General features: G+C 39.8%; 3 protein-coding genes across 3 annotated transcripts; 2 read left to right on the top strand and 1 right to left on the bottom strand.

Moving 5' to 3' along the window:
- The first annotated feature begins 1,980 nt into the window (after positions 1 to 1,980).
- On the top strand, positions 1,981 to 8,685 carry arg2 (arginase 2). The gene is made up of 8 exons (XM_023396348.2): positions 1,981 to 2,333; positions 2,448 to 2,520; positions 5,894 to 6,068; positions 6,285 to 6,444; positions 6,933 to 7,027; positions 7,148 to 7,252; positions 7,401 to 7,537; positions 7,677 to 8,685. The coding sequence occupies exons 1-8, from the start codon at positions 2,220 to 2,222 to the stop codon at positions 7,865 to 7,867; spliced, it is 1,050 nt and encodes a 349-aa protein (XP_023252116.1). The 5' UTR covers positions 1,981 to 2,219; the 3' UTR covers positions 7,868 to 8,685.
- A 1,793-nt stretch (positions 8,686 to 10,478) lies between these two features.
- On the bottom strand, positions 10,479 to 16,966 carry vti1b (vesicle transport through interaction with t-SNAREs 1B). The gene is made up of 7 exons (XM_023396330.2): positions 16,880 to 16,966; positions 14,404 to 14,664; positions 14,214 to 14,272; positions 13,054 to 13,251; positions 12,401 to 12,574; positions 12,067 to 12,128; positions 10,479 to 11,397 (listed from the first exon to the last, which is right to left on the bottom strand). Exons 2-7 carry the CDS (start codon positions 14,498 to 14,500, stop codon positions 11,304 to 11,306), a joined length of 684 nt encoding a protein of 227 aa, XP_023252098.1. The 5' UTR covers positions 14,501 to 14,664; positions 16,880 to 16,966; the 3' UTR covers positions 10,479 to 11,303.
- On the top strand, positions 15,733 to 20,944 carry rdh12 (retinol dehydrogenase 12). Its single transcript, XM_023396321.2, has 7 exons — positions 15,733 to 15,877; positions 16,494 to 16,612; positions 16,887 to 17,042; positions 17,143 to 17,247; positions 17,873 to 18,082; positions 18,740 to 18,929; positions 19,921 to 20,944. Exons 1-7 carry the CDS (start codon positions 15,804 to 15,806, stop codon positions 20,021 to 20,023), a joined length of 957 nt encoding a protein of 318 aa, XP_023252089.1. The 5' UTR covers positions 15,733 to 15,803; the 3' UTR covers positions 20,024 to 20,944.
- Positions 20,945 to 21,296: the final 352 nt, after the last annotated feature.

Below are 21,296 nucleotides of genomic sequence, written 5' to 3'. Positions count from 1 at the left end.
CATCATGGGATAGCACAGGGCTGCACTTGGGTTTTGTGCCCTAAATTTGGTCTCTTAGGCAAGGACTCGCTCCTAAACTGGGGGATTTTTGCCCTCAGAAGCCTCTTATGTAAACCATCCAATACATACTAATAATAACAACAACAAAAACAATAACAACAACCGTACCACCTCATTATTCTGCCCTGTATGTCTGTTTTTTCTGGCTGGTCCCAATATTTTTGCACGTTTTACTCCACTGCTATCCTCTTAACAGTACTTCTGACTATTTTTCAAAGCATATCTCATGATTTTTTAATGTATTTTTGATTCCAAACGGTCTCTTTTCAGTATGGAATGAAAATCTACTTGCAGCGACTATATTAAGTCTATCACAGTAGAATAAATTTAAACTAATCGCTGCAAATGAATGAATGCATGCTTTCTGGGAGAAGGTTTTGCCTGACAGGCTGTACTCAGGGTGGGTAAATACTAATACTCTGCATTTCCCTACTTTAAACGCTTGGTGGCGCCAAATACCTCGCTTTATTTTTTGAAGCGGGACCACCTAAAATCACTTCTTTACGTGTGTGTCCGCGCACATACCACATACAGGAGTTTTTCAGCCGTTAGGTGCGTCACGCCACAGAAATGTATGCTGATGACGTAGAAAGGAAAACACTTGTTGTCTGCTCGGTGTTGCCCAGTAACCACTGAGATCAATTCAAATTCTACACCTGAAAATCGAGGAGGAGATAACAAATACTGGATTCACGACAGTTAGTGTGTTAGTCAACAATTTTATTTTTAGTTTGTTTAGTTTTTGCATATAAATCTACTATAAATCTGTGTTCTTCTGCTTTATTTACATTGCATCTGTGTTTTTTTATTGTTTGTTTATTTTTGTAAGACACTGACAACGCTTCTGATGTAATATTATAAACTACATACAGGAAGTATTGCACATATAATAGCCTATAATGGTAGGCGATTTTTATTAAATATATTTGAGTTTTTTCATTCTATGACACTATACTCAATTTAGATGACAAATATAATGATAATTTACTTGGCAGATTATAGCATTATGTGCAAAACATTTGAGCTCGTAAAAACAACGCACTGTTATGAAAGACCCAAGAATCTCTAATGTTGTTCAAATTAGCTCTACCTGGACCAGATCAAACAAAAAGATCAATTAAGAGTCAGTACTTCAATACTACCATTGTTACAACATAGTTAATAGGAATTTGGTTTGGTGAGCTAGCAAAAAATAAAAAATAAACATTTTAAAAAAGTTATAAAAAGAAATAATGATTAACTCCTACGTACACATGAATGCATCAGTAATAATAATCCACCATATAAGATATAAGCAAATATTTAAAAAAATATATATATAACCTATACAATGAGTAGGCTACTTTTAGTTTTAGATACATTTTGCATATACTTTTACCAATAGCATTTTGAATACAAAAGTATTATTTGTAATAGAGTATTTTTAAGCGGTAGGCTACAGCTCAAGTAAAGTGGTATCTAGCTAGTAATTAAGGAAAAATGTTTGAATGCTTATGTCACCCCTGATAGCGGAGCCTTAGAATATCCACCTGTTACTATAACCTCAATAATATGTTGGAAGGTGTGAAGATGTTGATGTGTTTTCCTCTTGACCTGAAATCCGATCTGTTTTGGCCGCAATGTAAACAAGCCTATCACCCCCCGCTTGGCTGCGTCTGTGGAAATTTCCACCTAGATGAGACTGCAGTAAAGCGCTTCACAACAAACATTTCAAAAAGGCTGTGGCCTGGCCTAGATGTGGGCTCAGGCCACACCCACAGAACGAACCCACATATTTCGCCGTCTCCCATTGGCTAACCAGAAGGTGTGTCATCACCCCCGTTCCTCATCCTGACGTCAGACGCTATAAATGGGACGGCACGTACGGTTAATGATAAACGTTAATAACATGTTATAAACGCTTAACATTCACTGATAATTTCGAAACACTCGTAAAAAGTTGTTTGTTTTAATAAATTAAGATATGATCATCTCCGCTATTCATTTCAGCCTTGTGCTTCACCAGCTCATGAATATTAATGAGATCCAGAAGGCATAAGAGGAGCCTCTTGCAGCAACGCGGCAGCATCCACCGGAGCAACATCTCACGGCGCTTTCATCAGACTTTTCTGGAGTCGGTTTCGTTTGGACTGGGCTCTTCCTTATTATAAAAAAGAAACATGGCGTTGAGAGGACCTCTGTTCCGTCTTCTCAGAACTAACCTCAGCCCCACTTGCCAACAAAGCAGGGCTCAGTCTGTGGCTGTGCTCGGCGCTCCGTTTTCAAGAGGACAGGTAAGAATGTGACTTTTATTTGTTTTTAATCTCACTTGTATTTGTTTTTGTTTAAATAAACCAACATCTTCAACGTTCACCTAACTCCTCTCTCTGCTGGGTTTTTCCTGACAGAAACGGAGGGGTGTGGAGCATGGTCCTAAAGTCATCAGAGATGCGGGGCTCATCGAGAGGCTCTCCGGTTTAGGTAGGTGAGGGGATAAGAATGGAGCATCCGGTGCCGCTGCGTTATGTAACAGTGGATGGGTGTAACCTGCAGGTTCGCTCGGTCGTTCAAAGACAGATTTAATTACTACCTCCGGTGTTTGGACAGCCAGTTACATCACCGGGACACAGTAAATATAAACATCCGACAGGCAGAGGTTATCCCAGCTCACATGCCTCAGACAACAAAGTGGGTGATAAAAGCCCTCTGTCTTCCCAAGATCCTTTTCGCCGACGTGCATTACTACGTGACATTATGAATTTAAATAGGAGAAATCGCCTGTATAATTTTATAAGTAGGTAAACCAGACACAATGAAAAACCTCACTCAACCCGAATAATGATGTAAATCCCTGTCGAGATGTTGTAATGGTGAAGTTATGGCGACTAGACTGTTACCTCATGACAGAGCTTCTTTCAGTCACCGCGGAAAAAACGCTGCCATACAAGGGCAATAAAAGCACAAAGAAGCACAGAGCGACAGTGTGAAACAGCCTTATTGTGAGAGGACACTGTGGCAGCTCTAAATCATGTCTTTCGGGTTGCCACATGTCTCGTCTAGTCACCCTGGGTCCCGGCACATGCTCAGAAGGGCGCAGGAAGAGGGTGGCTCATTTATTTCCACTGTGTCGTCACTGCGGGCTGAGTCACACGCGCTGTTCAACTCTTCTTCTTCTTTTTCTTCTTCTTCTTCTTCTTCTGTTTCTTCTTGTGGTCTCAGTGGAAACGCCTCCATTATCCAGCAGAAGGCTGCTTTGTAGAAGAAAGAGGACACCTAGCTCTGCCCCGGTGGCATTGTGCTTGAAATTAAAATGACCTACGATAGACCGCCAGGAGTTATGTAAGGGCAGAGAGCTGTAGGAGGTTTAAATATACCTGTTAGTATGATATAGTCAGCCCAGGACACTTACAGTCTGGCTGTGTCCAAACACAGATAACTCCTCTCCGAGCACCAAGGACACAGTAGATTAATATGGTGCCAAAGCAGATATAAAACCATTCAGTCCAATAAAGACAACAGAGCTTCAACTAATGATCTGTAATTCACAGTAATTGATTAATAATTAATCTTTTTTTTATTTCAAGTTATTTATTTGTACGGTGCCACTTTACAACAGATATCTATCTATCTATCTTATATTGTTTATAGGGACCCAACAACAGCCGGTTGGCAGCACGCAATGATAGTAATATTAATAATAGTGATGGTAGCAGCAGTAACAGCAATAATAATATAATGCTAACTGTAATGCTACTAATGCTAATCCTATTCATATACTGTGAGTAATAATGAAAGGTAATAACAGTAATAATAATGATCATTTAGTGTAGTAAAATTAGCAGCAGGTGCTAGGTGCAGATCTAGACTCTGCAGCTCTGGAGGCAGGATGACCTGCAGACAGTAACAGGTTTTTGGTTAAAAAGTAAAAAATAACAATAACAATAACAATGTTATCTGAAGGAATAATTACTTTGCTTTAAAAAATTACGAAATGAAAGTAATTATAAACTTATAAACAGTATAATTACTCCAAAGAAAAGAAAGATATTATAGGCTTTGAATAAATATAAATGTAAGTCTGAAGCCAACAGTGCTTGGAGGTTAAAATATATAAATATAAATACACTTACTATAGAGAATAGCACCATGCACAAGTATAAGCCTAATATCACCAACTCACCAAGCTCCACAGACTGTTAGTTCTTATATGAATTTAATAGAAAAATGGCAGATTCATTATGTATGTGTTCAAACAATAGATGATGTAGATGTGTGACAGGTAAGGATGTTAGCACCTGTTCCTGTGTTGGAGCCCATTGAACAGAGCCAGAGAGTTCAAGTATTTGCCAGGTAATCCTGGCCCCCGGCCCCTGGCATCTGGTTATCAGCTGTAAACATCAGCTGTTGTGCAACAGGCGCGGCCCTGTCTGTCCTCATCACACGTTCCAGAGTTCAGACATCATCATTTTGTTTTCTGAAACTGACACAGTCACCAGAGTTAGGTTCAATGCGTTTAAACTTGGTCTAGAATACGGTGAAGAAATATTGTTCATAATTCAATAAGTCATATATTATATAAAAATATATTTTCCTTCTTAGGCACAGATATATTTCTAGGTGCAGGTGATCAATTCTTTTGATTATTGGGAAACCAAACATTATTTTTTACTTTTTTCTTTGATTTCAAATATGAGTTTCTTAAAACCTCTTTTACTATAGGAAATTAAATCCTTGCTTTTTGCTCTTTGAAAAATTAAATTTCAATTAAAGAAAAAGCCTGCAACTGTTGGGTTTAATATTAAATGTTCTATTAAAAAAACCTTCAAGTTTAAAATCTAAGGTTTTAGAAATGATCTACGTGGACTGAAGCTGGAGGCAGTGAGTGGGTGAGGAGTCATTCTCCAGGTGTCCTGATGTAAAATTGGCAGCAGTGTAAAAAGATATATGATCGCTGCTATGTCACTAACTGAGCCCAACACATGAAACCAAACCCTGACCGCACTAAATACCATGTCGTCTTTAAGTCTTTACACTCTCAGGGTCAGTTTCAGTTTGTACAAACTGTTTCAATAAAACATTCATTCATATAATCAAACTCATAATCATTGGGATTTGAACCTAGTAAATCCTTGGTGCACGTAGCAGCCGTGAAGGCGAATTTCACAGTAAACATGCGGAACTCGCAGCTGGTTCCTGCTGTAACAGACTCTTTGAATTGTCCTGCAATAGATGCTGCAACAAGACAAGGGCTATTCCTGTCCCGTCTACGAATGGCAATGAACCACATCGGTTCCCCTTAGATCAGCAGAGTAACACTACACTGCCATCAAGGCTCACATTGCCAGATGAAGCCCCAATTATGGTGGATCACATCACTTGTTTGCGCCGCAGTCTGTGTCCCAAACTAAGTGGAAATTTTTCAGTCTTTGACTTCTGCAGCCGCCCCGGCACAGGGCGACCGGCTCTGACTGAAACCGGAGCTGAGGTGGGGAAACGAGTGGAAAGTGCTCCGTCACTAATGTTCCACTGGCATTGAATGACTCAGCCTCATCAGACTGCAGGGTCAGACAGATGCAGGTGAAGTCATGCTATAGAAGCTGGGGATTAAGCAGCCTTTTGATCTCAAAGCGACACCCGCTGTCTTCAAAATACAAATGTTTTTCTCATAACAGACATTAGGGCTGTTGGAGACTGTCAAGAAGAGATTTAATTACAGGTTCCCTCTGTGCAACAGCTGGTGTGTGTCCTTAAACAGTGAAACAGTGAACCCCTGCTGAGTCCTTGTAAACAACACCAAAAGGGTGACTCTGCACTTCTGTCTTCATGTAATAGCACCTTGTTTTTGCTTCCTCAGATTACTCTGTCCACGACTTTGGCGACCTCAACTTTCGCCACCTTGAGAAGGACGAACCCTACATGGACGTGAAATTTCCACGCAACGTGGGCGCAGCAAATAAGATGCTGTCCGGCGCAGTGAGCAGAGCCATCGGTGCTGGACACACTCTCGTCATGCTCGGAGGTGATCACAGGTAATTATCTCAGAATGTGGACTGCACAGAGTACTGAATGTACTGCATGTCAAGAGCAAGAAATCATGCAGTACAACTACTATAGTATTACACGGCTACTGCATATCACTTCACCATATGTTACTGCTTTGACTCTCCTGCAAAGACGTACTCAGTCTCTCAATTTGTCCAATACAGACACCAGATATTTTAAAGACTGTCCCTGTCCTTTCATAGCCTTGCCATCGGATCGGTGAGCGGCCATGCTCAGCAGTGTCCCGACCTGTGTCTCATCTGGGTCGACGCTCATGCCGACGTGAACACGCCCATGACCTCGCCATCGGGAAACCTCCACGGACAGCCTGTGGCGTTCATGCTCAAAGAGCTGCAGGATAAGGTGAGGAAAAAATATTAGGCCTCATTAAATCAAACATGCCCCCACCGACGCAGTCCCCCTCAGCTCTTATCAGTCTGAATGACTGAACAAAGCGTCTGGCCCAGGGGCCCGTGGCCTGTAGGCGCTTTCACTAATCCATTCTTATATGTAAATGTTTGGTTGTTACGAGGTTCTCAAGCAGACACTTCACCTGTATTTAGAAGGTTAATTGCCTCTATCAATAAGGAATTCAAACGTAAAAATGCAGACACTTTTACTTTCTACGGTTTCTACAGTTCTATATTTTATTATGAAGCATTAAACATTTTTATTATAATATTTGATAATGGAGTGTCTGTCATTTTTTTAAAGCCTTGTTTTCCAGGTGTTAAAAATAACCTTTGTGTAAATCATGGGCCAACATTAAAGAAAAGTCTAGATATCACCCTTTTTTTTTGTTTTCCTATATTTATATAAATTCTATATTACATTATCTCCGTCTACCACAGATGCCAGATATCCCAGGGTTCTCCTGGACAAAGCCTTTCCTCACCTCGAGGGACCTGGTGTACATCGGTCTGCGGGACGTCGACCCTGGAGAGCAGTGAGTAGTTACTTATAAAAACTTTCAGCACATGTGGCTGATGTATGATAACTGTTATTTTCCAACATTTAAGCACTGTGAGAATTGATGTTAATGTTTTTTCAATGTTGTTTTTTGCAGCCACATCCTGAAGAACCTGGGTATCCAGTACTTCACCATGAGGGATATCGACAGACTAGGCATCCAAAGAGTTATGGAAGTCACTTTTGACCATCTGTTGGCAAGGTATGTCTAAGTGTTACCTATGATATATGCTGATATTCCGGTACTGTAACATTTTAATATGATTGGATGATTATTTTTAAGATTTAATATAAATGATTGCCCATGTCTGAATTGAAATGAACTTTAACTTTCTCACCTTCCTGGACAGAAAACAGCGACCGATCCACTTGAGCTTTGACATCGATGCGTTCGACCCGTCTCTGGCCCCCGCCACAGGAACGCCAGTGAATGGAGGTTTGACCTACAGGGAGGGAATCTACATCACAGAGGAAATCCACAACACAGGTACAAATGACTACAAATATATGGTTGCAAAAGCCTAAAAAGACAGATAACAGACACCTTATTTTATCCGATTTTCTGTCCTTAAAAGACTTTTATTGTGGGGTTTTAGTATCTAACTTGTGAATGTGTTGATGGGCAGGCCTGCTGTCAGCCATGGACCTGGTGGAAGTAAACCCCGTGCTGGGGGCCACCCCTGAAGCTGTGGAGGCCACCGCATCTTTAGCGGTTGACGTCATCGCGTCGTCTCTCGGACGGACGAGAGAAGGGGCTCACGCGTCCATCGACGAGAGCCCGTCTGCAAAGGACGACACAGAGCAGCTCCGCATCTAAGAGCATGAAGCAGCGCTATGAACTTTATCAACGTCATCCCTGAGCATTCCGCAATTTTGAATACAAGACTGCAAAGACTGAATCTAATAGTAGCTCAAGTTTTGAACTTTTTGTTCCCTTCTCTTTGCTGTTTAGTGTAATGTTTAAACCATGAAACATGTCTTGATTTATGGAAACCTGTGAGGAGGCTTTACTATTTTGTGGAGAGAAAATTCACATAGATAATTGTGAAAAGCCGTGGACATAGAAACTACTACACATAGCAATGGGATTACCACTCATTTTAACAGCAACGCTAACTTATTTTGCTCCTTTATGTACAAAGTAATAAGTAATGAGTGAAGTGTTAGAGGACAGAGCCGCCACATTTTTGTTATGTGGATGGTTTCCAAGAGAATGAACCTGCCTCAGAGGTATGATAAACCAAGTCTGACGTGGTGTGAAGTCCACAGTTTAAAATGGACTCTTGTGGCTGTGCCAGATATTAAAAACTAGTAATGATGTGTTTGCACTTTTGGACCAGGTGTGGTTACTGTATTTTCTTTAGAGTTTACTTTTGTATGAACCTACCAGTACATGTACTAGGATTACTGCGTGTACAAATATTTACTTACTACATCAGTATTGATTGGCTTGAACACTGTAATATCCAAGTTTGCTAAAAAATGCTGGGAAAAAAAAAACCCCAAATGATTTGCTTAATTAAGCTTGAATTGATCGAATGCCTGGTCGATATTTGACTTGATGTGGCCACTGAATGACTTGTCCTTGTAACAGAGTTTATATTTTGGTCTTCCATAAATGTGATTACATTTTTTCTTCACGTGTACAGGCGTCTTATTTCCTCCCTCGTTTGTTTCATTTCCACATATTTGAACAAGACTTCACAAGAGCCTTTAGCCACCAGGTCCGGTTCTAGACTGCTGTGATTGGACTCTTGGGAGGACAACTTTATTTATATCTAATTATCTACTCTTACATGGACTGGTATATTAAAAATAAGCTATCTGCCTTAATCTATATATTTTTCTAGTCTACTAATGTATTTTATATTTAAACGCTATAATGTAATTGCAATATCAGTTTTGAATTTTAAAACTGGGGGTGCACTGAGGCATTGTCAGCCACACTATGTAGATGGTTCAAAATCAGCTTTTTGAAAGAATTCAGTGTCTCAAAGCTGGAAAGAACCTGATCAGGTGTTCCACAGGGAACAGTTCTGGGTCCTGTTTCATTTACAATTTATAGTCATAATATTGTCTCTTCCCTAACCAACTGTAATGTCCATCTTTACGCTGATGACACTGTTCTGTATTGTTTTATCTGACTCTGCAACTTGCTGTTGAGAACCTACAAATCTCTTTTAGTGCAATTAAAGATGCACTTACTGTATCAACCTAAAGCTGCTGCTCGATGCAAGCAAACCTAACTTCATGTTTTTCTCTAGAGTAAGAGATATAGATTTAAACAGCCTACACCTATCCACACTAAATGGTAGCAATATCAAAAGAGTCACAGTATAAATATGTTGGTATTTATATAACTGCAGCAAAACCCTGGATTTTTGTACAGAAACAGATCCAGCTTCTGGTTGAACTGTGTTAAAAGTTTTTCTATCAGCCCTAGATTATGGTGATATTATCTATAGACATGCTGCTGCTCTCACTCTCAAACCCCCAGACTCAGTCTATCACTCTGCCCTCAGATTCATTATCAGAGATCTCTCTGACACTCACCTCTGCATTTGAATAACAAAGTTTATTGGTCCTCTCTGATAAACACCTGAACCTTTTCATTCATTAAGCCCTGATTGGACATTTGCCACCACATATAATGATCTATGGTGGACTGGACCACAGGATCAGACTGAACTCGATCTACTAAGTCTTATGCTTCAAGTCCCCCAGTAGTATTTCAACATCATAGCAAATAAGAGGGACCTCAATGATCTTTAAGGCCTAATTAAATACATGAAAATGTTGAGATATTTCAGTTTGGACTGATCAGACATGGCTGAAAAATGATGCAAGTATCTGAAAAAAAGGCTTGGTAAATGTTTGGACTTTTATATAAACTGTTATTATTGCTGGTAACATAGTTATATGATTGGTTGTATTAATAAAATCCTAATTAATTTACAAGAGGTTATACAACTTCAGTATTACCCTTTGAATCCTCTATAAACCTGGAGCAGCAGGTGTGCTTTTTGTTTAGTTTTTTTAAGGGAATGTGAAGGAATATTTCAGATAAAAGCAAAAAAAAAAACTAAAAACTTTTCTTCTACCCAAACTCCCGCTCTGTATCTCATCCACACGGCCAGGTCACCAGACGTGTTGTTGTACTTGGCATCACTCTAGGAAGGCATGATATCTATCCGGAAGAACAACATTGCGGCAGCTGTGCCACTTCAGGAACACGTCACTAAAAATAACCTTATCACCCATTATTTCAGATTTAATTCCATAGTAACAGATGCTGTTTACCCAGCACTAACCTGACCCGCTCTCAAGCTTTAGCCTGTAAATAATTTTGGCCATGTCAGCTCCATAGTGTTTGTTTTCAACCATGACCTGTTTGGCAGCCTTAAAAATCAAAATATCGCAAAGCAAACAGAGGTTAAAGATTAGCTTTAATGATGTGTAAATGTCAAATAAAGAACACTGAACCCTATTTCTAACAATGATGTTTGAATTATACAGAGATTAAACAACATTATTGACCTTTAAGAACATAGTATCTGTGTTAAGAGCCCCCCCCCCCAACTTTTTCTCTGTTCACACCTCTGACTGACAAATTCTTCCTCACATCTCAGATTTGGAAAAATCAACTCAATCCAACCATCTGGATACTGTGCATGAAGACACTAGAAAAACAGATAGCTGGTGCCATTTTATCACATACTGTTAGTTTTATAAAGATAATCAACAATAGAATGGTGCTGAATACTAACAGTCATCCCACTGTGAGAATTTATAAAACTCACAGAACTGCTGTGCGTCAGTATCACTTCACAGAGTCTTCACACGGGGGACTGAGTCTCGACTGAAACCTCACAGAGAACGATCTGTGGGATCTGTAGCAGCCAAGTCCAGCACATCGTCCTGCAGGGCATCACTGGAGAAAACAGTCTGAGCAAACAGTGCAAATCTCAGTTCACAGTTTGACCACGGAGCTCCTGTGGGTTCGGTCCATTAACAGGTTCAACAATATGTTATTCTTGTCAAATGGACATCACCCGGCCAGGGACAGAATCGTCTCTCAGTAAACGTTCACTTACTGAATCACTTCTTTGTCCTTGTTTGCACTCACAGAAACAGTTGGCTGAATACAGCAGAACAGCATTATTGCTAGTGAATAGTCAATGGGGACAGATGTAGAGAATCCGGGTTTGTCCCGGATCCAGAGCTGACACTCTTTTTCAGGATGGGTAGTTTGCTCATCGTCGGAAGAACTTGAGGTAAACCACAGCGCCCAGGATGGCCAGCTCCATTAAAATGATGACACCTAAAAGCAACTTGTTCGTCATCAGCCTGAGAGACACAAGGAGAAAACAGGCTCTGGTTATTGTCCCACAAGCAAATGAAAAGAAACACTGATCACACTCTATGAAATTATGACTTAAAATTAATTTATAATTAAAAAAACTGAACTGTCACCACTTCTGTTGATTAGAAATCAGCTGAATAGATTGATTTTAAACATTCAGAGAGATGTTATTTGAGGTCTATCATCAGCAGAACTGCAGCAATTGATCAATTAATTAGTCGATCGACAGAAATACATTATAGTAAATTGAATATCTTTAGGTTATGGACTGTTGATCGGAACAAAACAAGACATCTGAAAACGTCATTGGTAGTGGGAAATCATACCAGGTATTTTTCACTATATTCTGACATTTTATAGTTTAAAGGACCAATTGAGAAAACTATCACCAGATTAATCAATAAAAATAACTGTTAGTTGCAGCCATTATCACCAGTGTTGTTCAGAAATGCATTAATTAGCTAATCAGAATTAATTATTCACCAAATCCATGTGTGACCAATGATCAATGTGCGCAATAAAGTTTACTATCATACAAGCCACAGAGTCCAAAGGACAAAGAACATAACATAAATTAAGCATTCATTCATTCATTAAGTGCATGGATGAAAATGAATGTAACAAGATAAATTAAACTCAGGGGTAACACTTACCGCCGCGACATGGCACGGAGGATTTTTCGACTTCGGCTGAGGTTCTCTCCAGTGTTCACCAACTACACAATAATTAAAGAAAGAAGAGATTTAACAAAACTATGGTCTGATTATTATCAGGCGTAATTATCAGCTTCTCCTAATACTGCTGCGATGAAAAACACAACTAGTCTAAATCATACTAACCCAACTAACCAACCCAAACTAAGAAAACTCTTTTCACTTATTATATAAAATATGAGAAACAGTTGAATCACAACACGTATTTAAAACTGAAACTATTCACACTGACACAGCACCACAACCTCATCCCTTATAACGATTCCCAGCTCACTCTGTTTCTGGTGCGGTCCAGCTGTTCCCGCTGCTCTCCCAGCTCTTCGATGATGTCTGTACCGATGTGCTCCGTCTCCGCAGCGAGGCGTTGGCTTCGTTCAATACTCTGGCTGGCGTTGTTCAGAGACTCTGTGCCCTGGAGCAGCAAGGCTCTCTGGGACTGCAAGTGTGTCTGCACAAGAATGACAGAGACAACCGGTTTAAAAGACACTGGTGGGAAGAGAAAAAACATTTACAAGGAAAGAAAACAGGAATAAACTAGAATCATGCCTCAGACTCAGACTAGTGTCAGGTTACATCCCTGTTTATCCAGAATCATTTAAAATATTAACCATTTGTGTGAAATGTTTGTGTTTTCTGAGGTTTTGACCTTTGACCACCAAAGTCTAATCAGTTCATCCTTGAGTCCAACTGAACATTTGTGCCAAATGTGAAGGGATTCCCTCAGGTGTTGCGTTCGCAAAGCCAAAATCATGTTTTGTGAGGTCACTGTGACCTTTGATCACCAAAATCTAATCAGTTCATCCTTGAGTCCTAGTGAATGTTTGTGCAAAACTTGAAGAAGTTCCGTCATGGCTTTAACGAGATATCATGTCCACGAGAATGGGACGGAATACCCGAAAAGGGTCTAGGGTACGGCGCCACACTCACACTTTGCTGATTTTGTGATGAATAGATGCCATGATGACTTTCTCCTACTGCCTGAGAAGAAGAGCCAAAGCCGGGAGCAGATGTTTTCATGTCCCTCTGAAGCTTGCCCATATCCCGGCGGTACAGGCGCAGCTTTGTACCCATGGCGTTTCGATAGGAAGGAGGGGCAGCGCGCAGCTCTTCTTCCATTCCTTGCAACTGGAGACGGATAAGGAAATTAAAGAAGATCTTTCTCTGTAAAAGTTTTGTGAAACCTGCTTGGAAACCGGACTCTAGTTTAAAGACAAGTGAAGATCTAACCACAGTGTTTGGTTTTTAAACCGAGCAACAGCGGAAGAATTCTTGCAAAATAACAAAGTTTATTTCAATAACAGTCAATATTACACAGAGCTTAAATTAAAAGTACAGATCCTACTGGTCAAATATTACTGAAATACAAGAGAAAGTTGTTCAGTCAATTTGTTTGCTTGAGTTAAAGTACTGCAGTATTTAATTTTAAAAATACTTTAGTATTAAAAAGTACATGTTTGTCAACACGTTGTTGTATTGTTCCTCAGTGTATTTAAAGAACCAAATGACTCTGAAACAACCTACTGAAGCACCAACTGACTAGAACCTGTAGAATAAACAGCGTGTACAATATGATACAAACCCTTTTAAGAAACAGCCATAAAAACCCAGCTGAGCCAACAAAAGGAGCCATTGTTGTTTTCATATTTCTGTCTTTGTTTAGGCAGTGATGAGGTTTGGTCGTGGTAAACACAAATCAAAGATTTAAAACTAAAGGAATCTCTCTTTATCTCTAAAATTTCAAACACTGTCAGACCTGCCACTGCCAGATTTACACTGAACTGTTCAAAGATGCAAATGCAGCAGTATTGCAGTATTTTCAAAATAAAAGACAATGCATTCCACTGACTAAAAGCTGCTTCAAAGTAAGAGCACTTCATATAAATGTAGCGGAGTCAAAAGTACAATATTTGTCTATTTAAGTGTTTCCAAAACAAAATATACTCAAGTAAAGTACAGATACTTGAAAAACATACTTAAGTACAGGTAAATGTAGTAAATGCACGTGGTTACTGTCCACCCTGCTGTGATGTAAGTACATTTAAAATATCAGATATCACGTCCGACACAAATCAAAGAGAGCAGCTCACCACTTCCTCAGCCTCCCCCTGCCGCTCATCGAAGGTCCTCACCAACCTCTTCCTCTCCTCTGCGGATAAAACAACACAAGTTTCCCCTTTACACAGCACACGTGAACACATCCTCTGAACTACCTGTCATGTTGATCAGTTGGGCAGAAGTAAGACGACAACAACAACAACAACAACACACAATGTTTACCTCCGTGGCTCTTCAGAGCTCTGTCTGGGATTAGCTTGAGCTCTTCGTACAGAGATCGGTAGATTTCGTGCATTTTCTCGAACTCCTCCGACGACATGTTGAACCAACTGTCCGCCGCTGTTTCTTTAGAAACCGCTTCGTCTTTTGCGGTAAAACAAACCACCGATAATGGTCACAACAGTAAATGAATCCTGTGGTTTTACTTTGATGTTAATCAGATCCCCGCGACTCTTCCGCATGATGGGCCTCGTGACTAAGTGCCTAAAAACGCCAAATCAAAAATCAAATATCAACATAATTTTTATAATAATAATTTTTTTTTACTAAAAAATTAAATCTAAAAAACTAATACTAAACCGTACACTCCAGAGGTTGTGAATATAATGCAAAAACTACGTGAAAACTACGCAAAACCACCGCGATAACTATTTTATTCAGGCGCTATGCAGACAGCTTTCACAAGGGCCTTCTGGGAAATGTAGTTTTAAGATCAGAGTGTAAAATAGCAGTTTGGTTTTTTAAATTATTCATGTAGTGATATGTGTTTAGACCTGTTGAATAGGTCTTATTACCACTGTAATACCAGCTACTAAACCATTTCGGTTACAACAATTAATTTTAGTTATTTATTTAATTTTAAGCATAAACTTGATAGTTTTGACCCTTTACATGTAAACTTATGTTGTTTGTATTTATTTACCCATTTTCATATTATGTACTTTTTTAAAAATGTATTTATTTGTATCCGTGTTTGTTCATGGTTATCACTGATTTTCTCTGGTTTTTCATGTTTCTTCTTTTTTTTCTTTAAAAAAAATTGTATTGTGACGCCAAATAAAGTTTCTGGAGAAACAGAAGTTATCAGAGATGAGTTGTATTAATCAGTCACAAGGTAATTTAATTCGCTATAATTATACTGATGTCCTGTTTGTCTGTAATAAGTGGCTATTCTATATGCAATGGCTATGCTATAATTATCAATCAATCAAACTTTATTTGTATAGCACTTTTCATACAGGTTAGTGCAGTTCAAAGTGCTTCACAGGCTGATGAGCTAACAAGAATCAAGTAGCTTAAGATGAGATATAATAGATTTTAAAAGCTATAATAAACATTAGTAAACAAAAGGAAAAAAAAGTGAAATTTTACTTTTTGAAACACAACAGGAAAATAAAAAGACCATGTGCCGACACAAATAAGTGTAATCATAATGTAAAACAATTAAGCATCAGTTTTTTTTCTGGTCAGCTTGTAAAAACTTCAATCCCATGATTCCTTGCGCGGTGTATCCGTCACCCCCGCTACGCTCTGCACCCCTCTATGCTTTGACATCAGCTGTTCTGCCCACAGAACAGTGGCATCCTGCCGGAGGAGACGGAAAGGCGCAGATCCGCGGCACAATGCTGCTTTTATTAATTATCGCGGGCCTCGGAGTGGTGACGTTACTGGTGATTTTATTTGCGCCACATATCCGGTAAGAACCAAAGATTACACTCATTCAATCCAATACAAATCCAAGTGTTACACACACATCACGGGCACGGTTGTTACTTGGTTGACAGGGCAGTGCATTGCACTGATGTAATTATTACGATGAGGTGCGTTTACATTACGAAAGCACTGTGTATATATCTACTTCACTGATCGTCATTTTTAAGTTGTTTTTATTTTCCTATTATCTATTATCTGGCACGACGCTGATTTTCTGAGCAGAAAATCAATACAACAGAACGATGGAGCTGTGGGAGTTTTAGCTCGGAGGTGAAGCGGGTGTCTTCCAGGCCTATCAGGAGGCTGAGCGTGGGAGGAGTTATATTTGTATGCATTACTCCAACACAACTATTGGTTATGGGACGTCCCTGCTCAGTGGCGTGGGTCGTACGACTTGACGCTCAGGAGTGTTCATGATCCAAGTTTCTCTATGAATAATTAAGCCATGTGTCCACATGTCCATATGTCCAATCTAAACCAGGACAGAGCTTATAGTGCCTGTAGAAGAGGCTGCCAGTCAGTCAGAAGGAGCTGTCTGCTGTGGGACATGACACTGTGCTTCCATCATTAATTCATCAGTGGTAATTGTGCATCAACAGAAAGTATGCGGCAGGAGGAGTGTGCATGTCCACAGCTCGCCTGGACGGGAAGACAGTCCTCATCACTGGGGCCAACACAGGGATTGGGAAGGAGACAGTGCGGGACTTGGCAATCAGAGGTGACTTTTTAGTTTTACCCTCAAATACACTGTACAGCAGAGAGCCTCTTTACATATATATATGTAGATGTTGAACTTCCATATAATTATAATATAAAAACTATTAGAAATGGGAACTAATTCATAAATTGACATATATACAAATGTGTGTTTATATATTTATATTGTAGACATGTTACATAAAAAGCCTGCTGATACATGTTGATATTATCTTTTTTATAAAGTCACATCTGTGTCTTGTTCATAGCTTATGATGATTTCACTCACATGACAGGGGCCCGGGTCATCATGGCGTGTCGAGACGTGGAAAAGGGCGAGGAGGCTGCGGCCAGTATACGAGCTGCGTACTCCAAAGCAGACGTGGAGGTTCGAGAGCTGGACTTGGCAGATACCTGCTCCATACGTGCCTTCGCACAGAAATTCCTGAGAGGTAAACACTCACATCTGCCTACACGGCCCCAGTGTGTCGTTATTGATCAGGTGTCACAGCAGCTGCGTTTCTTTTGTTTTTGTGACGTCCTCTTCCTCAGAGGTCACCCATCTTCATATCCTCATCAACAACGCCGGGGTGATGATGTGCCCTTACACAAAAACCATTGATGGCTTCGAGATGCACATAGGAGTCAATCACTTGGGTAAGACTTCACAGAAATTTAATGGAATCAATCAAATCAATCAATCAATCAATCTAATGGAGGAACTGATTGATTCACCCAATGGATATGAATTGTCAGAGTAATATTTCATGCACAATTAATCAGCCAAATCAACAAAAGTGACTCATGTTAAAGCTGCGAATCCAAACTTACATGTAAGAACATCAGCTGATCATTTTAGAAACGTTTCTTCAGCATCATCAGGGCTTAATGTTTCGCTCCAATATTATATATTTTAATATTTTGGCACGTCATATGTGGCTAATGATGATGCTAACTTCAGAGGCTATTAATATTAACAAATACCAAATTTACTAATAAGAGTTATTTTCATTCACATATGTTTGATGCCACTTACTGTCAGGAACCGATGTTGTAATCAGTCTCAAAACGGGGAAATAAAATGGAAAGTAAAATGAATTGAACTAAGAATAATAATAATTAATCGTTAGCTGATTGGATCCAGAAGACACGGTTTTAATTACATGCACATTATGAAGAGAATTAGAAATTTGAAGTGTTGATTTTACAGTCAGGATTGGTATCGGAGATTATCTGATTAAATCAAGGTTTTATATATAAGTGTATGTCTCACTTCTGGCAGGTCACTTCCTGTTGACATCCCTCCTTATCGGGCTGCTGAAACGCAGCGCGCCGGCCCGGATCATCGTGGTCTCCTCTCTGGCGCACAACTTCGGCTGGGTCCGTTTCCACGACCTTCACAGCCAAGGCAGCTACAACAGCGGATTAGCATACTGCCAAAGCAAACTGGCAAATGTGCTCTTTGCCAGAGAGCTGGCCCGCAGACTCAAAGGTACACAAACACACACACACACACACACACACACACACACACACAACATGGGAGAGTGCACAGATGTCGTGCTCTGCTCTGGCAAACACAGTAGTAAAGGAGAGTGGATCAGTGACGTGAGGTGAAGAGATAAAGAAAGTTCTTTTCTTCCTGAATTCTTATAAACATGTCGATTTTGCCTGAAAGTGTGAAGCTGTTGTGAATTTACTTTTTCACTGACATGACGTCACCGTGACTTTCATTCAGAGCGAGCAACGCGTCTCGCCAGCGGCTTCTTCAGGTTCACAGGTGTGATAAATCCACACACATCGGTCACATGATCGATCATCATAGTCTTCATTTTGGCGTTTTCAGTGTTTAAACATTCTTTCGAGAGACAAACATATTACAAAAGCTAAAAAAATATGAAGAAAACAAGACAATAATATATTACATTATCAATAAAGGTCACAGTGAAGTCATCTCTAGTATTGGCTGCATGTGGAGACACAAATGGAGCATCAAAGGATTCTAGTTAGGTTCAGTATATATAAACACTATTTATAAGAAGTTTGGCAGGTCACATAAACAACAGTATCCTCCAGTATTCAGCATGACACTGCAGATAAGAAACCGAAGATATCTCCCATAGTGACCCCGACTGGTTGTTTCTCACAGGCACCAATGTGACGGTGAACTCAGTCCATCCGGGGACGGTGAACTCTGACCTGACCAGACACTCGACTCTCATGACGATATTCATGACGGTCTTCTCCATGTTCGTAAAAACCCCCCGGGAAGGAGCCCAGACCAGCATCTACTGTGCTGCAGCGGAGGAGCTGCACTCTGTCTCCGGGAAACACTTCAGGTAGGCCACACCAGTGGTCAGGTGACAGACAATGCTAATATGCTAATGTTTAGCATCTATAGATTTGCAGGTACTTGGTCATAAACGAGAGTACTGGACGAATTTACATTTTGGAATCACAAAAAAACAAAAGCGGTTCATCCTGAGGAGACCGTGCATTTCCCTTGAAGTCATGATCACCAGAGTAATCAGGATCTATCCTCTGGCGATCAGGAATGTCTGTCACAAATTGGCTTGACAATCCATTCATCCATCCAGGAACCAAAGTGATGCACCAACCAACTGATCTGCATCCTGCTAGAATGGTTAAAAAAAAATTAAACCCAAATATGTGATTTGGTTTAGTTGAAAATTTTAAACTTTTCATATTCAGGATTTTCTGAAACGTCTGAAGGAGATTAACCTGCGGAACCAGAGCCACTGAAAACAGAGGCAGGCGTGTTTCAGCTCTTCCTGTTTTATCTCTTTGCAGGGAAGCTATACTTTAATGTAGGACTGTCTTATTGTCTGCTGCCCTCATGCTGTTTTTGTAAATCCATTTTAAAATCTGAAGTAATTATTGATCGATTAATCGTTCATTAATAAATTCTTTCTATAATTCCTATTTTTGATGCCTATTCAAACATGAAATTAAAGAAATTATCACTTTTCCTGAGACATCCCTGCTCCTCCATACACGTCCAGATGTTGAACATCACTGTAGGTTTCCACAGAAGGAAGAAATTGAAATGTGCTGTAGGGTAAGAGAGGCAGCAGACAATCAGAGCTTGATTTTAAAATCTTACAATCACAGCTATGATTTTATTTTCCTCCTTTTTTAAGAGCCACTTCAAACACTTCCTCGTTTCAGTGGACAGATAAAAATGAATTATGATACCAATCCATATCCTCATGCACAAGGTCAAGGTTTAATTAGATCACTGCACCTAGAGGTGACTCACACCGTCATTGGCCCTTATGTAACGATCGTTCCCCCTTCCTCTCATTTCAGTGACTGCGCCCCTGCCTTTGTGGCCCCACAGGGACGGAGCGAGGAGACGGCGAGGAGGCTGTGGGACGTCAGCTGTGAGCTTCTTGGTATCGAGTGGGACTGATTTAACTTGTAACCATCATCTATCTCAGTTCTCCGAGGAGTCCTTATCCTTTCTGTTATCATTATTTCGTTTATTTCATTATGGTTTTGATGTTCTGTACTTTGAAAGATTCTTACCTAATAGGCAGTCAGGTAATTATATAAGAGGTACTATAATGTGAAGTTGCTTCTATTTTTTTTTTTTTGTGAAATAATGCAGTAATTACATTATAATAACTCAAGTCTTTTGATGCTCTACGACGGCTCCACGAAACGAAAGCGCTCAGCTGTATTATCATGTAACAGACTTTCTGACCCTGTATTTCTGTGACACAATGTGACGACAGTGTGGGCAAAAAACAAAAAGCAACTTGATGTATTGTTATGCTGTAGGATACTGTGAAGGGTCAAGCCAGGGTAAAAGACCAGCACCTATCCAATATTGTGTTTTCTGATCGCACCAGACTTTGCAGCTGAACTGCTTGACTTTTGTGCCAGCATTTCTAAACAATTGCAGGGTTTCTTACAGTTTCCAGGTTGATTTAATGAGTAAACTACTGAAGATCAGTCTGAGCCACGATTATCGCCTGAATTGCATAAATGTATTTTCTGATAACTGTAGAACATGTAGGTTTTGAGAAAAAGTTTTTTCTATTTTAACCAAATCAGAGTTAGACTCGTGTCACTGCAGAACATGCAGAGAGATTTTTTTTTTCCTCCATTTGCATTGCCAAAAACTGCACATTCCTGGAGGAACTACAGTTTTGCATTTCTAAGGATTTCCCCGACTCATGTTTCCTTCTCAGCATTCACAAGCAACGTTGCCAAGAGTTTACATTCTGTTTTATACAAGCGAAACATGCCTTTTACTACACTTACATTCATGTTAAGAGTTGAATGTTTACATATGATGTAAATAAACGGAAATATTACTATAAAAAAAGTCGCCGTATCAATCCTTTGAAATCATCATCCATCAGCAAAAAAACAGAGAAATGAATCATCATGTTTCCAGTTCGATCAGAGACGACAAACTATATAAAAAGGAAAATTCACACGTCACACATTCACATTCTGACAAGAGTTAAATTGTAAGTGCACATATTGTAAGCTATAACTCTTAGGCTGAGCTAATATTAGCTGTATTGATAAGATATCTTTAGAAGCCAAATGCCAATAATTATGCACCGATCAGCCACAACGTTAAAACAGGTCTCTGGTTTTAATGTGGCTCCTCAGTGTATATCTGTATGCTAAATATGTAGCTAAGGCTAGCAGTCTCCATGAAGTTACTG

Source organism: Seriola lalandi, unplaced genomic scaffold (genome assembly GCF_002814215.2).
Source record: "Seriola lalandi dorsalis isolate HSWRI2012SDOR001 ecotype SW California unplaced genomic scaffold, Sedor1 jcf7180002054976, whole genome shotgun sequence".
NCBI lineage: Eukaryota > Metazoa > Chordata > Actinopteri > Carangiformes > Carangidae > Seriola > Seriola lalandi.
This window is presented reverse-complemented; position numbering and strand designations above follow the sequence as displayed.

Excerpts from the sequence above, each read along its gene's own strand:
- vti1b (XM_023396330.2), bottom strand. The coding sequence starts at position 14,500 with ATGTCGTCGGAGGAGTTCGAGAAAATGCACGAAATCTACCGATCTCTG. Across the intron at positions 14,273-14,403 it reads AGCTCTGAAGAGCCACGGAG|AGGAGAGGAAGAGGTTGGTG; the intron begins GTAAACATTGTG and ends TTTTATCCGCAG. Across the intron at positions 12,129-12,400 it reads TGGACCGCACCAGAAACAGA|TTGGTGAACACTGGAGAGAA; the intron begins GTGAGCTGGGAA and ends ATTATTGTGTAG.
- arg2 (XM_023396348.2), top strand. The coding sequence starts at position 2,220 with ATGGCGTTGAGAGGACCTCTGTTCCGTCTTCTCAGAACTAACCTCAGC. Across the intron at positions 2,521-5,893 it reads CGAGAGGCTCTCCGGTTTAG|ATTACTCTGTCCACGACTTT; the intron begins GTAGGTGAGGGG and ends TTGCTTCCTCAG. Across the intron at positions 7,538-7,676 it reads AGAGGAAATCCACAACACAG|GCCTGCTGTCAGCCATGGAC; the intron begins GTACAAATGACT and ends GTTGATGGGCAG.
- rdh12 (XM_023396321.2), top strand. The coding sequence starts at position 15,804 with ATGCTGCTTTTATTAATTATCGCGGGCCTCGGAGTGGTGACGTTACTG. Across the intron at positions 15,878-16,493 it reads TTATTTGCGCCACATATCCG|AAAGTATGCGGCAGGAGGAG; the intron begins GTAAGAACCAAA and ends GTGCATCAACAG. Across the intron at positions 16,613-16,886 it reads GCGGGACTTGGCAATCAGAG|GGGCCCGGGTCATCATGGCG; the intron begins GTGACTTTTTAG and ends CTCACATGACAG.